General features: G+C 43.7%; 1 protein-coding gene across 4 annotated transcripts in view; it reads right to left on the bottom strand.

The window, feature by feature from the left end:
• Positions 1–23,803, bottom strand: part of EFCAB6 (EF-hand calcium binding domain 6) — a 474,908-nt gene that overhangs the window by 82,184 nt on the left and 368,921 nt on the right. For all 4 annotated transcript variants that reach the window (XR_004540188.1, XM_033953069.1, XM_033953071.1 and 1 more), the window contains exon 25: positions 18,175–18,366. Coding sequence is in view for 3 of the 4 variants with exons in the window: in XM_033953069.1 (XP_033808960.1) it covers positions 18,175–18,366 (192 nt within the window). In the remaining variant the exon portion in view is untranslated. The remainder of the gene's footprint in view (positions 1–18,174; positions 18,367–23,803) is intronic.

Below are 23,803 nucleotides of genomic sequence, written 5' to 3'. Positions count from 1 at the left end.
CTTAATGAGTCAAGAGCACTTTGGAATTTAGCCAGTCATATTATAAAATACCTTTGACAAAACAGGTTTAATTTCTATCTCTAAAATAAGTCAAAAATGTAATATACCACCAAGAAAGAGAAGAAAAATTAATACTGTTTGTAGATCATCAATGAAACACAAGCACATAAATAGGGAAGGGCTGATTTCCCTTCAGTCCAAAGAAGTTGCTGTGAGAGGCATCTAGAGTGGGATAGATTCACTGGTAAGAATTTACTGAGAAACTGCTTTAAAACTTGAGGAAATTAGAATTAAATAGATAAGCTCAGGGACTTTATTTTAAGAACTCTGCTCACTTAGCAAAGGAGTTTAAGGCATAGTTTTTCTTAGCATATAATAATAGCATTTAAGTAGGCTATTTTAAATTTACTATAGTATCATCAGTACAAAGCACAGCTAATAGGCACAGGAAGCCTCAGCTTAGACTTGAATTCCCTCTTATCCACTCCAACTCACACCTATCCCTGGGCTGATCTCTTTATAGGCTCTTGAACCAATAAGGAGGCTACAAATTTATAAGGGCATCTCTATAAGCCAGTAATTAGCTCTTAGAAATACAGTCTACTTAGATCCATAAAGGGGACCCTACTAATAAAATTTAAAAATAATAAAAATCTAATATTAGCATATTCTAATATATAACTATCAGTGTTAGAGGACTTTACATATTCCCACTCCCTTAGCAACTGATTTAAGAAATCACCAATAAAAAGATGCAGCAGTCCAATAGCGAGATGGGAGCTATCCAGTCTTTTGCACTGTCACATGTTTGATTATCTCCCAGTTGGTGAGCGTTGCACTCAGTATAAAGAATTCCTAGCACTCAGGGGATAGGTCCAATCTCTGGAGCCCTGAATAGCTGACTTGGAGGAGCCAAGGCAGAGAGTTTTATAGAGGAGGCCTACAGGGACATACCGTGTTTCCCCAAAAATAAGCCCTAGCATGATTTTTGGGGTAGGTATTAATATAAGCCCAACCCCTGAAAATAAGCCTTAATCGACGGCAGCAGTAGCGCATCCCCCCTCCTGCCCCGCTGACCCATCTTTCCCTCCCATCCGAATTGCGAGACAGGAATACTTTATAACAAACCAGCAGTGTAGGCACTCAGCAGCAATCTACACAGGCTGCTTTGCGGCCTTCTATCTCATGTGCGTTCCTCTGCTGATAATGTCAGCATCATGAGTGGAGTGCCGCAGGGTTTGGTGCTTGGACCTGTGCTCTTCAACATATTTATAAACGACCTGGAAATTGGTATAACAAGCGAGGTGATTAAATTTGCAGACGATACGAAGTTATTCAGAGTAGTAAAGACACAGAAGGATTGCGAAGACCTGCAACGTGACATAAACATGCTTGAGAAATGGGCCACGACATGACAAATGAGGTTTAACATGGATAAGTGTAAAGTGATGAATGTCTGTAACAAAAATCTTATACACGAATACAGGATGTCCGGTGCAGTACTCAGAGAGACCCCCCAGGAAACAGACTTGGGAGTACTGATCGACAAGTCAATGAAGCTGTCTGCACAATGTGCGGTAGTGGCGAAAAGGGCAAACAGAATGTTAGAAATGATTAAGAAGGGGATCACGAACAGATAGAAGGTTATCATATCGTTGTACCAGGCCATGGTATGCCCCCATCTGGAATACTGCATCCAGCACTAGTCACCGAACATGATGGACATAGTACTACTTGAAAGGGTCCAGACAAGAGCGACTAAAATGGTTAAGGGGTTGGAGGAGTTTCCGTACAGTGAGAGATTAGAGAAAATGGGCCTCTTCTCCCTTGAAAAGAGGAGACTGAGAGGGGACATGATTGAAACATTCAAGATAATGAAGGGAATAGACTTAGTAGAAAAGATACCCTCTCCAAAGTAGAGAGAACGAGAGGGCACTCTCTAAAGTTAAAAGGGGATAGATTCTGTACAAATGTAAGGAAGTTCTTCACCCAGAGAGTGGTAGAAAACTGGAAAGCTCTTCCGGAGGCTGTTATAGGGGAAAACACCCTCCAGGGATTCAAGACAAAGTTGGACAAGTTCCTGCTGAACCAGAACGTACACAGATAAGGCTAGTCTCAGTTAGGGCACTGTTAGGGGATGGGAGGGAGGGATAGAAGCTGCAAGGGTTCTGCTGCACAAGGGATGGGAGGGAGGGCTAGAAAAATACTGCACAAGGGGATGGGAGGGAGGAGAGGAAAGATGCTATACATGTGGGGGAGAGAAAGGAAATAGGAAGAATTGGGATGGAGGAGATGAAGGGAGAGATGATTATTACATGAAAAAAATAAGACCTAGTGCCTTTTTTGGCCCCCAAATTAATATAAGACAGTGTCTTATTTTCAGGTAAACACGATAATAGAGAAGTTCCATCTCCAGTCTGGTAACCTCTGTGCTGCCATGGAAAAGAATAGTCTCCTGAAGGAAAAGTATCACCATGGAAAGTCAAAAAGTAATCTTGCAGCCAGGACCTGCCCTCCAGGGGGAAGGATTAAGACAGTTGGAGATTAGATCATTAGGCATGTAGGTAGCTGGATGGTTGGTTGGACACTTGTCTGCCTGGTGCGAAGGTAGTGGACTTTATGCATCATCTAGATAAAATTTTAGACATTGCTGGTGAGGAGCCTGTTGTCTTAGTACATATGGGTACCAATGACATAGGAAAATGTGGGAGGGAGGCTCTGGAAGCCAAATTTAGGCTCATGGATAGAAAACTGAAATCCAGATATCCAGGGTAGCATTTTCAGAAGTGCTCCCCATTTTCCCCCCAAAACAGGCAGAGCTATGGAGTCTAAATGAATGGATGAGGGAGGAGGGTTTTAGATTTGTTAGGAACTGGGCAACATTCTGATTTACACCAGGTTTTAGTTGGTGTAAATGGTCATGCCTAAAGTTAGTCGTGGGTTCTTGCACTAAGTGCTATTCTATAAACCATGCCTAACTTTAGGTGTGGTTTAAAGAATAGTGCTAAGGAGAGTTTTTTTCCACATCAATTTTTTGGGTACCATATATGGAATTTTCTCCATATCTGAATTTCTCACCAAGGATTCTCATTTCTACCATAGTGAGATGCAGCCCATTATTACAATATAGTCTTTTGTTTAGGAGAAAATTGGTACACTGAAAGAGGAAAACAGGTGGATGAAACAAATTACAAAATAAAATGCCCAGACAACAAATATAGAACCCATATACTATAGATTCTGAAGGACTGTCTGACCAAACTGATTGTTATCTTGGAAGTTCTGTGAGATATAAGGCTGAAGACTATGATGCAGCTCTACAAATTTCCTCTATGGAGGCTGATCTCAAGTAGATTACCATTGTTCTAATATGCTAAGCAATTTGAAATAATCAATCACATTAGGTTCAAATGAAACAAAAAGCTGGGTAGAAATCTGACTTTAATCTGCCCCAGATAGAAAGCTAAGGCTCTCTTGTAGACAATAAAATGCAATCTTTATTTGTATACTGCCAATACCTCCATGAAGTTCACAGCGGTTTACATAAGTAATTATGGTGATACAAACTATAAACAAGTATTACAATATTTAGGAATCATTTGTAAGAAATTCTTGAAAAAGATAGGTCTTTAGGGTTTTTTTTTGAAACATTTAAAATTAGATTGCTGGTAATGATTTCCACAGTTTTGATGCTTGATATGCCTATATAGAGTTAAAAGTTCTATTGTATATAATGTTCCTAATAACTGGATACTGAAAAGTATCATTGTTTCTTAGGTTCAAAGATGGGTTATTAGAAAATTTAACGAGATGTGGCATGTAATCAGGAGTGCTTTCACCTTTGTAGGCATTAGGTATTGGAAAACTGATGGTAGAACAATTGACTGGTTAAAATGGAACTCTGACCCTACTTCTAATTCTTGTAGGAATATCAGATGCATGTGCCAGACCACTTTATTGTTGAAAAACTTTCTGTGAAGAGGATAAGCCAATAGATCTTGGGGCTGTAGGCTGAAGTGACTGCCAGGAAAAATAGAACCTTCCTGGTTGTCATGTATCCTATTGGCTGATGGGGAGAGACTGTTCTATGTCTGGACACTAGTGAACTTTGTCTCTGGGCTGTGACCATTCCACAAAGAATTGGCAGCTGAGTGCTTTGTGGCTGTTATCTGATTGAAATACCTTCTGCTACAGTAGTGCTGGGATTTTACTTGCCGGAACCACTGGGCTCACTTTTAAGCTTGTAGAGAGTCATTTCTACATCATTCTTTGCAGACCTCAGCTGAAAAAGGGTGAGAAGTGATTCCTTACAGTTTCAGGGCTTAGTCAGAATTATCCTTGGCTTGCAAAAGGTTGGTTATATTAGGGATTGTGGTAATTTGCCTAGGCTTCATAATTGCTTCTCAGGAAATCTTAGTTATATATATGTGTGTGTATATATAAGTGTTATATATATGTGTGTGTATATATATATATGTGTGTGCATATATGTGTGTGTGTTATATATATGTGTGTGTATATATATAACACTAGTGTGTGTGTGTGTATATATATATTTATACACACACACACTAGTTTCTCTTTTTCTGTCTCTCCCCCCTGTCCAGCAGCACCCCTTCCCTGCTCCCCCTGTCCAGCAGTAGCCCTTCTTCCTTGCTTTTACCTCCCTCCTGTTCAGTAGTACCCTTTCCCTGCTTCCCCTGTCCAGCAGTAGCCCTTCTCCCTTCCTTTTACCTACCCATATTCAGGCTCCCATTTCCCCTTTTACCTTCCCTATTTCCATCTGGCGTTGGTGGGATTTGGGCTCTGGGGCAGCTGACTTGTGCATCGGTTGCCGATGCACTTTGGCACGGGGCTTCTGCTTGGCCGCAGGGAGCTGGTTGAGCTCGGTGTCTGTGGTTGTCGGGTAGGTTTTCTAGGCCGCGGGAGAAGTAGGTTGTGTCTGGGAGCCGACAGGATAGCGCCGTGGCTCCCTTAGTCCCTTGCCGCTCCCTCCCCCTTCCCTTTCCTTCCCGTGGTCCCCTCTGCTTGTTTAACTTTCCGGTGGCTCCTCTCACAATCGCTGCCTGTGTCAGAAGCCTTCTCCGAAGCAGGAGAGGAGCCGCTGCAGCATCTTTTAAGTTAAAAAGAAACTTCGGCCGGTAGGATTATATTTCTGAGATGGAGGACTGCGCAAGGTGGAGAGTAGTCTGGCAGCCATTGGCACAGCTATGCACTCATGCGCACTCTTGGCGGCCAGGGACCTACAGATCAGGAATCACGCAGGTAAGAGTGCGGATGTGCGCTTAGCATTTTATTATAGTAGATATATATAAATATATAGTGCTTGCCCACAAATTCACAGTCGGCAGTTTGCGGTCCTGGTCATTCGCTGTATTTTCTGACCACGAATGACCGGGCAAGAGAGGGCAGCCGGAGTGCCAGTGAGTGAAGGAAATCACTTGCTGAATGCTCCAACCGCCTCTTCCTTTACTAAAGTCAGACCTTACCAACCAGGAGCTGCGTGTCAAAGTAGCTCCTGATTGGTGAGATCTGACTTTAGTACAGGAAGAAGCGGTCGGAGCATACAGCGAGTGATTTCCTTCACTCGCCAGCGCTCCAGCTGCCCTCTCCTGCCTCTCCAGCTGCCCTCTCCTGTCTCCCCTGCCTAAAAACTGTATTCGCAGTTTTTTGAAATTTGCAGGGGTTCTTGGAATGTAACCCCCGCGAATTTCGGGGGAGTACTGTACACACTCATACACACTGGTGCTGCCTGATTCAGAAAAAAAATTTCCAATTCGATTCAGTCTATTGAATCAATTCTTTGATTTGATTTGATTTTCCTGCCCAATTGGGTGTTTTTTTAAGCATCCTCGTGGGTTTATTTTATAGCCTCTCCTACCCATACAGGCTCAGGAGTGTAAACAAAATAAACAAACAAAAAAGACTTTTCCTCTCTCTGTTAAATCCTAGCTCACGTTCGCGGTCTAACACCAGCTCTGGCAGGATACACATTTCAAATCTGAGATAATGTAATCACAAAACAGAAAATAAAATTATTTTTTCAACCTTTTGTTGTTTGGTCATTATTTGAATCATATTGGTTCTAGGCTCTGGTTTCTGTTTGTCTTCTGATAATTCGCTTGCCAGGGTCTCCTGCCCATTTGTCGTTTTCTTCGTTCTCCATGCTACCATCCATGTTCCATCTCTGTCCTCCCCTTCCGTTTCCCTTCCCTACCCCGGAGATCTGGTATCTTTCCTTTTTTTCGTCTCCATCCCCGAAGCTGCAGCGATGGACCCAACCATCCCCAGATCCACTATCTCTCCATTTCTCAACTACCCTTTCATCCAGCATCTCTCCCTCCTTCCCTACCACCCCAGGATCCACCATCTCTCCCTTTATCTTCCCAACTACCCTCCTATCCAGCATCTCTCTCCCCCCTCCACACCTTCCCTTGTGTCCAACTTTTTCCTTTTCTGTTCCTTCCCTCCCTCCATCCCATTGTCCACCATCTCTCTCCCTCTTCTCTGTTTTTAGACCCATTATTTCTTCTCTCCCTCCCACCCCCCCAGTCCGGTATATGCATGTCTCTTTGAACCCCCCTTCCCTCCTTCCCTCTGTATACTTCTATACCTGCCCTCCCCACACAAAGGCCTGGATCCCTTCCCAAAGGCCTGCATGTTTCCCTGAAGGCTTGGTCTTCCCCGAAGGCCTGCATGTTCCCCTGAAGGCCTTCCCCCCCCATTAAGGCCTGGCCTCCACGAAGGCCTGCATGTCCCCCTGAAGGCCTGGTCCCTTCCCCCCGAAAGGCCTGCATGTTCCCCCTAGCCTCTCAGTCTTACCCTTAACTAATATGGCAGCCTGCACAGAAGATTGCTGGTGCTGTAACGATCCTTGCAGGCTGTCATCATCCTCAGCAGCAAGGTTCTCTCTGCCCCGATCCTGCCCCTGACATCAGAGAAGAGGCAGGATCGCGGTAGAGGGAATGTACTGCTGAGGATGACGGCAGCCTGCAAGGATCGCTACAGCATCGGCGATCCTCTCTGCAGGCTGCCGTATTAGCTAAAGGTAAGAGCAGGAGGCCGGGGGGAAGCCGGAGGACACTGCACCACTTCCCGTTCCCGACTGACCCTCCCCCACGCCTCCTAAAGCAGGAGCGGCAGTGGACGGCCATCAAGAGGCTGCACTACCACTCCTGCTTTAGGAGACTTGAAGGAATGGGGAGGAGGGATGGGCTCCGAATCGGTGAGGCCGATTTTTTTTTAAACCGAATCCATTCAATTTGATTTACCCGAAATCGAGCAGCACTAATATATATATGAGTGTGTGTGTGCGTGTGTGTGTGTATAGTATTATTTCATTTATATTTACTGTTACCAAATTGTTTTCTTTTTTGTATATATTTGTAAATCATTAATATATTTTTGTACTGCTTGCAATATTTTACTAAGACATTTGGTTATTCCTATAAATAAATAAATTTATTTACACTTTGGCATCATTCTTCTTCTGGGAATTATAAGGCGCTATTTCTCTAGCTATGCGTCCAGGATAATTACTGAACTGTGATTGTCTGTGTAATATTAGTACTTGTCTTACAGTTTGGGGGCTTGCCCCATGAATCTATCTGTTCTATCTTTTGGTTGTATGTGCCGATTGTTTTTCTTGTGCCTTGAATTATAGCTGAGTCTTCTCAAGCTTTGTGACCTGAGCTGGAATGTTCTGCTTTCACTAAGCTTGTGTCTTGTTTTGGGATGGACCCTATTCTGATGCCTATTTTGACTCACTGATGAAACTATTTCCCTCCAATGAGCATTCTGAACATAACACCTATTGCGCTGTGTTGTATAATGTGCTTAAACATAAAATATAAAATCTAATTAGAATCTTTGGCTGATTTTATATGCTCACTGTTTGCAGTCTGCCTTGCTTTCCTCTGTATCTGATCTGGATGGGCTCCATGCTTAAAGTGGCCATTTATTTTTTTCATCAAAAAGGGACATCTATTAATTGTCAGTCCCGCCCCAATCCTGACCTAGCCCCGCCCAAACCCACCCCCAATTTCTTCCATTCATTTTCATGTACACATAATAACTTAATTTATAATGGTAACCATAAAATTAAAAAACCCACAAAGCACACTATACGATGAGAAAATGTTAATTATCATTTATATTTAGGGGGTTTCAAAGATGTCAAGGCAGATGACTTTAAAATATGCAATATCACCTCAGTAACTGTAGAAAAATAGACAAATAGAGTACAAAATATAGACTGCAGATATAAATTCTCAAAATTGACACATTTTGATCACTAAATTAAAAATAAAATCATTTTTCCTACCTTTGCTGTCTGGTGATTTTACGAGTCTCTGGCTGCGTTTCCTTATGACTGTGCATCCTTTCCTTCATTTCTTTCTGCACCCATGCCTAACAATTGTCATTTCTATTCCCTCCCTCCCTCCTTCCTATGTCCTTAATGCCCCCAGTTCCTCCTTCCTATGTCCTTGGTGCCCCTTCCTATGTCCTTAGTGCCCTCAGTGCCTCTTTCCTATGTCCTTAGTGTCCCTTCCCATGTCCTTAGTGCCCCTAGTGCCTCCTTCCCATGTTTTAAGTGCCCCCAGTGCCTCCTTCCTATGTCCTTAATGCCGCCTCCTGTGTCCTTAGTGCCCCTAGTGCCTCCTTCCTATGTCCTTAGTGCGTCTTCCCATGCCCTTAGTGCCCTCAGTGCCTCCTTCCTATGTCCTTAGTGCCCCTTCCCGTGTCCTTAGTGCCCTCAGTGCCTCCTTCCCATGTCTTTAGTGCCCCTAGTGCCTCTTTCCCATGTCCTAAGTGCCCTCAGTGCCTCCTTCCTATGTCCTTAGTGCCCACAGTGCCTCCTTCCTATGTCCTTAGTGCCCTCAGTGCCTCCTTCCCATGTCCTTAGTGCCTCTAGTGCCTCTTCCCATGTCCTAAGTGCCCTCAGTGCCTCCTTCCTATGTCCTTAGTGCCCCTACCTATGGCCTTAGTGCCCCCAGTGCCTCTTTCCTATGTCCTTAGTGCCCCTAGTACCTCCTTCCCATGTCATATGTGCCCTCAGTGCCTCCTTCCTATGTCCTTAGTGCCCCTTCCTATGGTCTTAGTGCCCCCAGTGCCTCCTTCCTATGTCCTTAGTGCCCCTTCCCATGTCCTTAGTGCCCCTTCCCATGTCCTTAATTCCCCTTCCCATGTCCTTAGTATGCCCTCCTGTGTCCTTAGTGCCCCCAGTGCCTCCTTTCTATGTCCTTAGTGCCCCTTCCCATGTCCTTAGTGGCCCCAGTGCCTCCTTCCTATGTCCTCAGTGCCTCCTTCCTATGTCCCCCTCACTGCCTTCCAGCCCCACCCCCAAGCCTACCTGCCCGCTGTGCCAAAGCCTGCCTGCCTACCTCCCTCCCTGCCATGCCGATTCAAACACCCCCCCTCCCAGTCTGTCGTAGCCACTGTTTCTTGCTGCCCAGAAGCCTTCTTCCTGACGTCAATTCTGACGTCGGAGAGGAAGTTCCGGGCCAGCCAATCGCCCAAAACTTCCTCTCCGATGTCAGAATTGACATCGGGAAGAAGGCTTCTGGGTGGCAAGAAACAGTGGCTGTGACGGACCTGGTGGGGTGGTTTGAATTGGCGTGGCAGGAAGGGAGGTAGGCTTTAGTGCAGCAGGGAGGGGAAGCGATCGCTGGTCCATTGTCCTCGCGCACATTGTCCCAAAGCAGTGGGTCGGGACAACAGGACGGTCAGTCCAACAATAATAATAATAACAGTTTATATACTGCAATACTGTGAAGTTCTATGCGGTTTACAAAAGATTACAAGAGGTACAAAATGAGTGACCTGAAGAGAGAAGAGAGTGAGAAATAGGTCAAGAAAACAGTTGTTGAGAATGAAGTGCGGGTCAGTTGTCTAGGTACTTCAGGAATAGGTATATTTTTAGGCGCTTCCTGAATTCCTTGAAAGTGGAGGGCGAGAGCAATTGTTTTAGGTCTTTGCCCCATAATGCTGCTTGATGTGAGAGAAGGTGTTCGTAGTGTTTTTTAAATTTGCAACCTCTGACTGGGGGGGAAACGAAGTTCAGGTGTGAGATTCTCTTGTGTTTGTTGGTGGAGAAGGTGAAAAGGGGCTAGACCATATAGTACTTTGAAGCAGATGCAGGCGAACTTAAACTTTACGGGTGCTTCTGTCGGTAGCCAGTGCAACTGCCGGTAATAAGGAGTTGCGTGATCATACTTCTTTAACCCGAAGATAAGTCTGACCGCTGCATTTTGCACAAGTTGCAGACGTCGCATGTTTTTTTTGGAAATTGTTAAATAGGCGATGTTGCAGTAGTCGAGTTGATTTAGTACGAGGAATTGTACCAGGATTCTGAATGCTGACGTATCAAAATATGATTTAACGGATCTCAGTTTCCAGAGAGTGAAAAAACCCCTTCTGATTAAAGAATCCACCTGGTCTTTCATGGTTAGGCACTGATCTAGAGTTACACCCAGTATTTTCATGGTGGACCGAATAGGGTAACTAAGGTCGTTGATGCTTAGTGGGGTTTTGGTGTCAAACGGGTGAGGGGAAGCAATGAAGAATTTTGTTTTTTTCTGAATTTAGTTTGAGCTTGAAGTCTGTCATCCATTGTTCCATCACATTTATTGCTTCTGTTGTCTTGGGAATGGTTTCCGAGATAGAGTTAGCAAATGGGATGATGAGCGTAATAATGGGATGTATGGTCACCTTATCCATGCTCAGCTGTCACAGTCTCAGCAGGATTTATTTGCCAGATGTGTTGATTTAGAGTCTCTATGCTTCTGATTTACAAACGCAGCTGCAAGAGGCATCTGCCCATGTTGCTCAGCTCACAGACCTTGCTTCAACTCAGCCCTCTGTCTTGTCTGATATTTGGTTTGCTCATAGCTCTGCCATGCAGCAATTGGATGCTTTATGTCAGCATTGTAAAACTCTTCAATGCCAATATGCTACTTTGCAGGGTAAAACTTCCTTAGAGCAAGAAGTTCAATGGCTCCAGGATCTTTTAGCTAGCTGTGTAAGGGAAGTGAACTGATTTGTTTACTGTGTGGAAGGAGCTTGCTTCCCTGCAATCTTCCTATGACTTGTTGCTTGGAAGCAACAAGCAGGGTTTGCTTCCAAGTTACAGGCTGATAAATTACAGGCTGCAGATTCTGACTTAATTGCTGCTTATCATGAACAGCATGCTTTGTATTCTAAGTTGGCAAGAGCTGAGAAGGAGTATGAATCTCTCCATCAGACTATGTCTATTAAGAATTATGAACTCCTGGCCCTGAGAGGACTTTATTGATTTCTCATGAATGTGATGATTTCAGATATTCTTTGAAAAAACAGATATGGCTGTGCTGCATGGACAAGTAGTCTCTCTCCCTTGATATGGCTGTGTCCTCTCCTCCCACCCCTCCTGGTCCAACTTTTAGCCTTTCTGTTCATCCTCAGCCTGTTAATCCCAGTGTTGTCCGGCATATTACGTTCAGCTCGGGGAGGGGGGAGCAGAGCATTTGGTTACTGATTCCATACCTCCCCCTCTAGATTGGTTATTTTCTGACACCAGGTCTGACCCTGTAAGGTTGCCTGCTTCTGTCACATGATGAAGCAGTGTGTAAAGTTGATGCCCAGTCCTGCCTACTGAGATAAAATCCAATTTCTTTAAAAAAAAAATTTTGCAAGTAGCCTCAAGAGGGAGCTTCTCTACCCCAAGATAAATACAGTATATGAATTTTATTACTGAAAATTCTTCCCGCAAGCTACCACACGAGGGAGTTCATCTAATACCTGATAAACACAGGCATATTATGAAGAATCTTCGTCAGATGCTGGTTCTGTTCCAGCCCAAAAAAGAGAAATCTACAGAAGCCTACTTGTCCACTGTTCATGATTTGTTTGACAGTTTCAACATTCACGGCGATTTTAACAAGAGATCTTTGCTCAAGTGAACTTTTCATAAAGAATGTCACAATTTTTTGCATACAATCATGGCGGGTACTGCTGATTTGGCTTCTATTGAGCAGAAATTGAAGAAACAATATGGTCTTTATCCTGATGCCACTGAAGCTAGGTGAACTGCCTATAATATGTATTGTGCACCTAAGGAAAACCCATGTGAATTTGCCTTCCATCTAAAACAGGTTTACTTTCAGGGGATGTCTCCATCAGCTAACAGAGTTTGGGGATTACAGAAATCCCGCCAACAGATCTTGCCCTTCAGATGGACCAAGGAGGACCAAGCAGAACACCATGCCCCAGAACCTTCAAAAACTACCTCAAACACCAGAGCACAAACTAACCCCCTTAGTTATAGGCCTTTTTACAATTACAATGTGCTTCTCCATCTCAACAGTGATAGGACAGGGTTGATATGGAGGTCTAGGAAAAAAACTACCACAGGAACACAGCTGAAACTAGGACCAGCTATCTCCGAAAAATTCCCACCTTACATAAAAAGTCTTCCAGCTTGCACACTATCTGCTGCCATAATTAATGCCAGATCAATCAACAATAAAGATACTAATCTGACAGACCCTATCACCGACAACTAATGGGACATTCTCCTGATCACAGAAACAAGGTTAAGACAATGAAGGCACAACACTAAGTGTACTATGCCCCCCCAGCTACCAAGCGCTAGCATCCTCCTGCCCTAATAAGAAAGGCAGAGGGGTGGCTGTCATCAAATCAAGCTTAAACCCCCATCTTATCGACTCTATAGTTCTTTAAGCCCTAGAATGCCACAACAAAAATTTCATTTTCATTCTAATCTACCATGCTCCCCATTCACCAATGAGCGCCCTTGAAGACCTACTGGCTATCATTAGCAAGCTAGCAATATCCCACAAGCAGATAATAGTCTCAGGAGACTTCAACTTTCATAACCACCCTACAGTCACCGTTGCAACGCAAGACTTCACAAGAACACTAACAGATTTAGGCTTCTCTCAGATTATCTCTCCCATACACTCCTCAGGAAACATATTAGACCTGATCTTCACCCTAGATATTCCCCTTCAAGGCTAAAAAACGACCAACTACACTATTACCCCAGTACCATGGTCTGATCACTTCCTTGTCACTTTCAATCTCCCAATCAAATACAAACAAACCGTCCACAAGAACAAACCCATGGGTATGACGAGCGAGGTGATTAAATTTGCGGACGATACAAAGTTATTCAGAGTAGTGAAGACACAGGGGGATTGCGAAGATCTGCAACGTGACATAATCAGGCTCAAGGAATGGGCATCGACATGGCAGATGAGGTTCAACGTGGATAAGTGTAAAGTGATGCATGTCGGTAACAAAAATCTCATGCATGAATACAGGATGTCCGGGGCAGTACTTGGAGAGACCTCTAAGGAAAGGGACTTGGGAGTTCGGATCGACCAGTCGATGAAGCCATCCACGCAATGTGCGGCGGCAGCACAAAGGGCAAACAGAATGCTAGGAATTATAAAGAAGGGGATCACGAACAGATCAGAGAAGGTTATCATGCCGCTGTACCAGGCCATGGTGCACCCTCACCTGGAGTACTGCATCCAGCACTGGTCGCTGTACATGAAGAAGGACACAGTACTACTCGAAAGGATCCAGAGAAGAGCGACTAAGATGATTTAGGGGTTGGAGGAGCTGCCGTACAGCGAAAGATTAGAGAAACTGGGCCTCTTCTCCCTCGATTAAGAGGGGACTTGATCGAAACATTCAAGGTACTGATGGGGATAGACTTAGTAGATAATGACAAGTTGTTCACCCTCTCCAAGGTAGGGAGAACGAGAGGGCACTCTCTAAAGTTGAAAGGAGATAGAAGTTCTTCTTCACCCAGAGAGTGGTAGAAAGCTAGAATGCTCTTCCGGAGGCTGTTATAGGGGAAAACACCCACCAGGGATTCAAGACAAAGTTAGACAAGTTCCTGCTGAACAAGAACATGCGCTGTTAGGGTGCTGGTCTTTGACCAGAGGGCCGCTGCTTGAGCGGACTGCTGGGCATGGTGGACCACTGGTCTGACCCAGCAGCGGCAATTCTTATGTTCTCAATCCTGGCTCCGTAAACCCCAAATCTTTCTCCACAGACATCACCAATCTAACCTAAGAACAACTCATTGGAAGATGCAACCATAACATGGCACAAAGGAATTCAATCGTGCTATGAAAAGCTAGCAAAACCAAAACTAACCAGCGCACCAACACACCAGAAAACATCCCCATGGTTCACTGAAAGCCTCATATTAAAGAAAAGAGAAGTGAGGAAAGCAGAAAGATCATGGCGAAAATCAAGAAACCACAAAGAGAAAACCCTTTGGAAGAACCAACTAGAAGACTTTAAATTAGCCATCTTAAAAGAAAAACAAACCTACTACTCTAACCTTTTCACTGCGTCCCAAGGAAAACAGCCAATCCCCACAAACAAGCCTAGACAGTGAAAGACTGTACAACTTCTTCCACGAAAAAAATCCAAAAAGTTTGCTGTAACTTTGACTCAGCTGCCAACCCTTTACAAATCACCTCTACCATTACACCACCAAAAACCAACTCAAAAGCAAACACCCTCTGTCACTTTAAAACAATCTCTCACATGAACCTGAACAAAACAGTTGACTCCTTACGCCCATCCGGCTCAACCTTAGACCCCCCTACCCAGCAAACCTACTGTTATCAGCTAAAGAAGCCTTCTTAAACTCAATTCTCCCCCTAATCAATAAGTCACTAACAACCAAAGAAGTACCTGTGACCTGGAAAACCGCAGTGGTCCATCCTATCCTAAAAAAAAAACTGAACGCAGACCCAGATCAACCAAGCAACTTCAGACATAAGAACATAAGAATTGCCGCTGTTGGGTCAGACCAGTGGTCCATCTTGCCCAGCAGTCCGCTCACGCGGCGGCCCTTGGTCAAAGACCAGTGCCCTAACTGAGACTAGCCCTACCTGCGTACGTTCTGGTTCAGCAGGAACTTGTCTAACTTTGTCTTGAATCCCTGGAGGGTGTTTTCCCCTATGACAGACTCCGGAAGAGCGTTCCAGGTTTCTACCACTCTCTGAGTGAAGAAGAACTTTTTTACATTCGTACGGAATCTATCCTCTTTCAATTTTAGAGAGTGCCCTCTTGTTCTCCCTACCTTGGAGAGGGTGAACAACCTGTCCTTATCTACTAAGTCTATTCCCTTCAGTACCTTGAATATTTTGATCATGTTCCCTCTCAATCTCCTCTGTTCGAGGGAGAAAAGGCCCAGTTTCTCTAATCTTTCACTATACGGCAACTCCTACAGCCCCTTAACTATCTTAGTCGCCCTTCTCCCATTTATATCAAAGATCCTAGAAAAAGCTGTCCTACAACAACTACAAGACTTTGCAGACAGCCAAAAAGCTCTATCAATCTACCAATTGGGATTCAGGAAATCCCATAGTACTGAAACAGTTCTATTAACATGAACATGACATGACGGCTGAAAAGGGCCACGGCCCATCTAGTCTGCCCACACTAATGGCCCACCCCCTAACTACCTCCATGAAGAGATCCCACATGCCAATCCCATCTTTTTTAAAATCTGGCACGCTGCTTGCCTCAATTACCTGTTGTGGAAGATTATTCCAGCGATCAACCACCCTTTTGGTGAAGAAATATTTTCTGGTGTCACCATGAAATTTCCCACCCCTGATTTTCAACGGATGCCCTCTTGTTGCCGTGAGTCCTTTAAGGAAAAAGAGATCCTCTTCCACCTCAATATGGCCTGTGACATATTTGAACGTCTCGATCATGTCTCCCCTCTCTCTGCGTTCCTCGAGTGAGTACAGCTGCAACTTACCCAGTCGTTCCTCATACAGGAGATCTTGAGTCCTGAGACCATCCTGGTGGCCATTCGCTGAACCTCCTAGTGGCCATTCGCTGAACCACCTGGTGATTGTTGGAAATTCCTCGATCAGGGAGAAGATGCGCTGCTGGTTCTACTTGACCTCAGCGCCGCCTTTGATATCGTGGACCACACTCTTCTCATTTCCAGACTTACTGACATTGGCATCAGTGGCATGGCATTATGCTGGTTCTCTTCATTCCTAAAGAAAAGATCTCGGAGTGTACTGCTAGAATCACACCCATCACCCATTTCTTTAGAATTTGCCCCTTTTTCAAATTCAAGATTTAGCTGACCATTGCGGGCTAAATTAGACCTCGATATCCAGTGCCGGGCCATGTCTAGGCCTCATCACTGAATACTGGGGGCTAAATGTGGGTGTGCTGGGCATCAGAGCTTATGCCGACCCGTCCAATATTCATCCAGGATTCACATAAGAATTATTCAGACTCCAGCTGAAAAGTGGGATGGCACTTGCATAATTTTTGTTTTTAATATAAGCTTTTATATTTTAAATATAAATATTTTAAATATAAGCTTCTAGAGCCCTTTCCCACCTCCCTCCCAGGAACAATGCTCCCCCCGGGGTCTACCTCTATCTCTGGTGGTCCAGTGGTGGTTGATGTGGGCAAAAGCATAGCCCCCTAGCTCCTGCTCCTTGCAGCACCCTTCCAAAGGGACTGCTGCAACCTCTCACAGCAGCTCAAGATACTTAGCAGCAGCCATTTTGGAAGAGTAGGGACAGTAGTGAGGAGACTATGCACCTGCTCCCCCCCCCCCCCACCTCCCAACAGTCATTGCTGGACCTTAAGGGATACAGATAGGCTGGGAGGTCCTACCTGGATGGCTGGGGGATGTTCTGATGGAAGGGGGACTGGAGGGTGAAGTTTGGGTGTTTGAGGTCCTTTTCCTTGTTTTTTGGTAAATGTAAAACACCAATAGTATATGAACTTTCTCTCTTTTTTTTTAGTGACATTTCTGTTTAATTGAGTAAGTTATTTTTTCTCTTCTCTCAGTGTTGTCCTTTAGCATCTGCATAAACCCAGGCTCCTTCCTAATGCCACCCCCTGCCCTGCCCCTTCCCTGCCTACTTTTTATAAGCAGTCAGTGGCAATATTCAGCAGCAATACCCATTTTAGTGCCGCTGAATATTAGACCCACAGGATTTAAATGGTCAGGAGTCTCTCCTGCCTGCTTAAATTGCTTTATCAGCTCCAGTGTATGTTTTAATGGTTTTTTCCCTCTCTCCCAAGTTTCATACAATTCTATTAATTTGTCTATGTTACAGAAGCTAGCAATTCTTCTATGGAAATGTACTAGATAAGGGGGGTGGGATTCTTATTTCTCTGGAATCCCAGTTCAATCTGACACATTTCAAACTCATTTTTCTTTTTCTAGTTCATCTCTCATACAAGGTTTCATTCCATTCAATTTCATTTTTAGAGAAGTTTTTTTGCCTCAAGACAAACAAACATACACAGTAGAATCTCAGTTAACTGGGTCTCGATTAATCAGCACTCTAAACCAACCAACAAAAAAATTACCAGTGAAAAAAAAATGACCCCCCCCCCCAAAGCACCAGTGGCAGTGGTCCTGAGCTGCAAACCGCACCCTCCCTCTCTGAAGCTCCAAAGAACTACAAGTGGTGACAGTCCTGAGCTGCGAACCCCATCTCCCTCCTGGCCCGAAGCACATGCGTGGCAGTGGTCCACAGCCGCAAACCCTTCCTCAAGCTCCTTAGTGGCAGAAGTAGGCGGTGGTCCTGAGTTGCAAACCCTCTTGCTCCCCTCCCTCTCTCCATTCCTTACTTGAATACAGCCGGTCAGCAGGAGGCAGCCTCAAAGCAGGCTTCTCATGGTCAGCCCCAGCAGGGCCTTTCCTCTGATGTGTCACTTTCGACGCATCAGAAGAATGGCCCTGCTGGGGTTGGCCGCGAGCAGCCTATTTTGAGGCTGCCTCCTGCTGACCGGCTGTGCTCAGGTAAGGAATGGAGAGAGGGAGGGAGTGAGGAGGTTTGCAGCTCAGGATGCCACCTGCTTCTACCACTAAGGGAGAGAGGGAAGGAGGAAGGATTTGTGGCTCAGGATTGCTGCCGCGCTGGTGCTTCAGGGCGGGTGTGTGTGTGGGAGGGGAGGGGTGGAATTGAGACTGTGTTAGACAAGGTTTCTATCGCATTCTCAATTTAACCAGAAAAACAGTTATCTAGTATCTACCAATCCCCGTGGGTGCCAGATAGCTGAGATTCCTGGACAAATATTCATCCTCGTTTGTATAATTATTTCCAACTTCTGTTGGGTTGGAAAGAATAATGAGCTTGACTCAACTCTTCTTACCTCAGTATCATAAAAACTGAAATTATTTAGGAAGGCTTTCCAGTCCACAGAGGTATCATCATTAACTTTCACTTTTGTAAGAAGGTAACCAAATTGATTGTCTGTTAATTTAGCACAGAAATTGTCAAGTATGTGACGGAATTCTAAAGGCATAATGGTCCCAGTACTTTCCTTATCAAACTCTGTAAAAGCCTGAAAAAGAAAAAGAAGATATGCATTATTTTTCTCAACACAAAATAACAAAACAATATTTGATGCATCTCTTCTTTATTATTGATGAAAACAAGTATCATACAGAAAACAAACATATTAATTTTATAAATTTCTTGGTAAACAAATTATAATCACCATAGGAAAGCAAATAATTTTAAACTAATTTTGAAGGGGGGGAGGTATTACATGATGTTACAGTGACTGCTAGTTTGCTTGGCTCCTCTTCCCTTCTGCTCTTTTGACCCTTTTATCTTTTTTCAAAATTGGAACAATTTAAAGGCATGGAGGGGCATAATCAAAAGAAATGTCTAAATCTGATTTGGACGTAGGGTGCTAGTCACCCAAAGTCTGCAGGGCATAAATGTTCATTCTTGAAAAATACATTTTTTCCAAAATCGTCCATCTGTACATCCTAGGCATTTGATTGTCCAGACTACGTCTATCTTTATACCATATTCTCAACCAAAAATCCGTCCAAGTCAGAAATGTCCAAAACAAGACCTTTTGGATGTAGGAGGAGAGAAAAGTGATGGACTGGCTACTTAGACATAACAAGAGAGCAGTGGGGCACCTTACAGGGCACTGCTGTGAACTTCACAAAAAGGGTACCACATGTATATCTCACCATAACCTCCTTATAATTTATAGTAAGCCCCACAAAATACCCTCAAAGCCCATTAGATCCACCTGTCTACAACTCCCAATAGTCCTTATGGCTGCAGGTGGCACCTATATGGCAGTATAGTAGGGCTTTGTGTTTTTTTTGGTGGCCTCACATTTTTCACCATTAATGCAGTGATTAAAGTAATTTATGGGCCTGGGTCCTCCTCTCTAAGGTCCAGTAGCCCACCCCCCAGACTACTTAAGCCACCTCTGTGCAGCTCTACTAGGCTTTCCTATGCCAGGTGCCGATGTTCCAGAGGGAGGTATGTATGTTTTTATTCCAATTTTTATGCCAGTGTGAGGGGGGGTCAGTGAACATTGAGGGAGTGTGTGGGGTCTGTACTTTGTCCCTGCAGTAGTTATCTGGTCACTTTGGATACCTTTTGGGCACTTAGACCTGTCTTTAGATTGCCTAAATCACAACGTATAAGTTCCGTCCAGGCAGCCTTGTAAAACATTCGATTATCCCTGCAGTTTGACTAAGTCTAGATTGGCCCACGTCCCGCCCTAACCACGCCTTCATAAACGTCCCTTTCAGCTCTGGGCGCACAGCTGGATTCAGAGGCCTAAAAAGTCTCTGGATATGTCTAAAAACCCATTTCAATTAACAGCACCTGTCTTTTAGGTCATCCAAGTGCCGATTTGAGTGGGTTTTCAGATGTATTTCTGTTTCGATTATGAGCCCCATAGTGTCCACAATACCCCAGAAATCTATATTTAGTAGCTTTTCTCACCGTTAACAGTGCTATGACTACAAAAACTCAACCCTCCCCCCAAAACAAACACTGTTATTGACTTCGAGGAGGAGAACACAAGAGAAAGGATTATGCAGGGCCTTCCTCTCCTAAAGTGGGCGCAGCATGGATGGCCGAAATAACAGTGTAAATCTCAACGGTATTGGAGGGGTCTCTGGATCATAAATTGCAACCAGTGCTTGATAAACTAACAGATGTTGGGGACCGGGTTGCAGAGCTGAATTGAGATATGACGGCAATCACCCAAAAGATTGATTCTTTGGTGATGGACACCAGCCGCATTATCAGTGAAAATCAGCATCTCGGTAAACTGTGTCAACATCTAGAAGAGAAGGTGGAAGACCTGGAAAATCAGAGTTGCCGTAACAATTTAAGACTAATAGGATTGCTGGAAACTTTGCCTGAAAGAGACCTCTGTGGATTCTTGGAAACATGACTTGCTCAATCCTTAACCCTGTCCTCTGAATTGGGCCCTCTTAGAATTGAACAAATACATAGGATGGGTGCCCATTAAGATCAAAATCAGAGACTACGGGCTATGATTTTTCGGCTTCTCAACTACGAACATAAGGACTATATATTAAAAGCCCTTCACTCGGATAAGACTTTGGAATATCAATCACAAAAAATGTTATGCTTTCAGGATTACTGGAGCAAAGTCACCACCCTGTGAAGGGCCATTGTACTCCCAACTTACTCAGGCAAAAATTCCATTTGTGTTGTTGTTCCCGACAAAATTAAAGATTACTCACCAAGGCCAAACTCAGTTCTTCACGAAGCACCAGGATGCTGCACAGTACCTACAATTGTACCGGCTTTTACTCTCCACAGATGTTCTAGGATTGGAGGGCTGATCTTTCCAAAAGCCTTTATGCTTCTCACTCTTAACTTTTCCAGTGGTTTAGTACAGAATTGGGTGGCTCGAGGATCAACACCAGCTTGGGAACGCACTGATTCTTTTGTCTGACCTCCTGGTTGGCGATGCATTTCGGAAGCTTTGAACTGTATTCTTCTGTTATATTTTTATGTTTTGTAGAAATGTGTGTGTATGGAGTACAGACTACTGGCAAGTGAATATATGGGGTCCTCCATTAGTTGAGATTTACAGTATTAGGATGGCAGAGTTGCATAGCCAGAAATAGTATGTAGACTAATTTGAACTGGACATGGATGGATGGCTTTTATTTTTATAAGTGTATTTCCTATCAGTCGAGTTATTGTTTGTCTGCTTGTGAGTGGATGCACATTTCCCTGCTCTGTGGGATTCGAGTATAGGTGAATAAGGGCAAGAAGTATGCTTGTTGGTTTGGAAGGGTGGGTCATTTCTTCTGATTCTCATCCTGTTCTGCTGGTTTTACATTTCATAAATTGTCTTACACAGTTACCACTGTTATAATTTGGAGTTCAGAAGGGGGTGGGGGACATAGGGTCACCTCGGCCAAGAGTCAGCAATTAGCAGGAGATTTTGAGGTATAGCTGGGGGGGAGAGGGGGGAGTCAGGGGAGTATGGGATACTAGGAATTTTCATTTGGAAAGTACCTGGGCAAAAAGATTTAGTGATGAGTATTCAGACCAGTGTTCTTTTGTTTTGCCACATTTGAAGCATGGTAAGGATTGGCAGCTGGGAGAGTCCTCATATTCTTCATTGTACTCAGTGGTGTAGCGAAAGTGAGAGGCGCACAGGATAGTGGCGCCCCTCCACCTCCCTCTTCTCCGTCCCCCCTCCACATGCTCCTTCCCCACCTGCGCTACTTCCCTTCCCCCGTACATCTGTAATGTTCCTGGCATGGGCAGCAACCCCAAAGCTGCTTCCTAAGTGCGGGTCCAGGAAGTGACATCAGAGGAAGAGCCGACACTGGCGTGACAGGGTAAAATGTTAGTTCGGATGGCACAGTGGCAGCAGGGATCCTATCTTGTACAACAACTTCATAATACACAAGATACATTTAGCCAGAAGAATCAGCATATTTGTCGAATTTTTAAGGAATATTATTCTAACATATTCAGAGGGGGAAACACAAGGTCTTATTAGTGATACTTATCTATCTAGTATAGACTTGACATGCCTGGGCGAGGAGGACATGTGTTAGTTTAACGCCCCTCTTCATGAGAAGAAATTGTTGCTAGCAATCCCACTATACAAGAACCCATGTATTGATGTATATAGAGCAGAGCTCTATAAACTATTAGTGATTTATATGAAGCTGTTGGTGACAATGTTTAATTATCAAATACAAGAAGGGTCCTTGTCCTCTCTAAAGCAGGCACAAATTGTGGTATTTCCTAAACCAGGTTGAGATCCCACCACAGTAGAATCTTATTGTCCTATCTCCCTTCTCTGCTGTGACAAATGGCTGTCCCTACCTCTATCATTGGGTGGGTGCATCTCACTTTTTAGCATGATACTATTCCCAAAATGGATTGGCAATGTTTGTAGAGAATGATTTCCACATATTGCTGGGTGGTAAGAAAACATTACTCTCAATAAAGAATTGATATCTCTAAAAAAAACAAATTAATAAACTAAATAACCTGCTGTGAGAAAGCTGATAAGCTTTAGGCATATTGATGAAGTAAAGGATTAACATTTGTACCAACTAGGAATGTGTACTTTTTCCAAACGTGGATTGACATTGAAAAATTTATCCGTAAACTGCGTATTAAGATGGTCTTTTCACAGGATAATGCATGTGACGATCGCTCTATTGTATTCCCTAAATCCACCTGGGTTCCTCCTGGCCCTATTGACTCTTTGCTGGATTCTTTTCACAAATTAGTAATTATGGAATTAAATAAAAAAGAAAAAAGATTTTCCAGAAAAGTTACAAATATTTTAGATTATGAAAGAAAGGCTCTAAATACATTACAGAATGATGAGTCCCTAGTGATTAGGAAGGCGGATAAAGGTGGGGGCATTGTACTATTAAATAAAACCATGTATCTTTCGGAAGCATAAAGACAACTTGAGGGAAGTGAATATGAGAAAATATTTGTGGATCCCACTGTGGATCTTCAAATAAGAATTAACCAAATTATGAAAAAAGCTTTGGATTCTGGATATTTGACTAAAAAAGAATTTAAATATCTCAATGTTTTATACCCTAAGGTACCAGTTTTGTATCTTCTTCCAAAAGTGCATAAGTCAATGCTTAATCCTCCTGGATGGCCCATTGTTTCGAGTAAGGGGTCACTATTGGAAGCCTCCTCCACATATGTGGACAAATTCCTTTAGCCTTTTGTGAAAACTAGTAGTTCATATATTCAAGACACCACACATTTTCTAAGGAAGTTAGCAGAAATAATCCCAAAAAGATTGTTTCTTGGTTACCTAGCCACACACAAAGTACACCTCAGGAAAGATTTATTTCTGAGCCAACAAGGTTTACTGCTTTTAAAGAGAAGCCTGTTATTTTAAGACAGTCCCTAAAAAAACAGTGTGGAGAGCACCAGGCTCTACAGCCTAGAGAGCCAATGAAAGGACTAAATAAAAACTATTTTTTCTTCTCACTGACTGTTTTGTGTAGTGGTGATTTCTGGCTACTATAGCCAGCATACCAGGTGGTCCTAGGCAAGTGCCCAGGCCAGAGCTTATGCCTAAGGGTTACCCTAATTCCAAGGGAACACACAAGGGTCCGAGTCTAGTCCCCATCAGTGCCCTCTGCTGTCCTGACCCTAGGCCTGGTGAGCGACAAGACAGACATAGTGGCGGTCTGGGCGATTAAACGCCTGAACGTACAGGTAGGCTATTCTTGGGGAAAAAAAACAACACATTTGGACGTTTTTTTTTTTTTTATTGCTGCCTACTTTGGGTGACTAGCGCCTTAGGTCAAAAACGGACTTAAACCTTTTTTTCAATTATGCTTCTCATAGGTTCTAGTAAAGGGTAAAATCTTTAAAAAAATAAATAAATCTTAAGGGAAACTAATAGATTCACAATTAGCAAATCGAGACATTTAACAGCCAGGAAATCTTTGAAAAACCAAACATCAGCTGACAGA

Source organism: Geotrypetes seraphini, chromosome 7 (assembly GCF_902459505.1).
Source record: "Geotrypetes seraphini chromosome 7, aGeoSer1.1, whole genome shotgun sequence".
Taxonomy (NCBI): Eukaryota; Metazoa; Chordata; class Amphibia; order Gymnophiona; family Dermophiidae; genus Geotrypetes; species Geotrypetes seraphini.
Note: the sequence above shows the minus strand (reverse complement) of the source record. Positions and strands in the feature narration are given on the sequence as shown.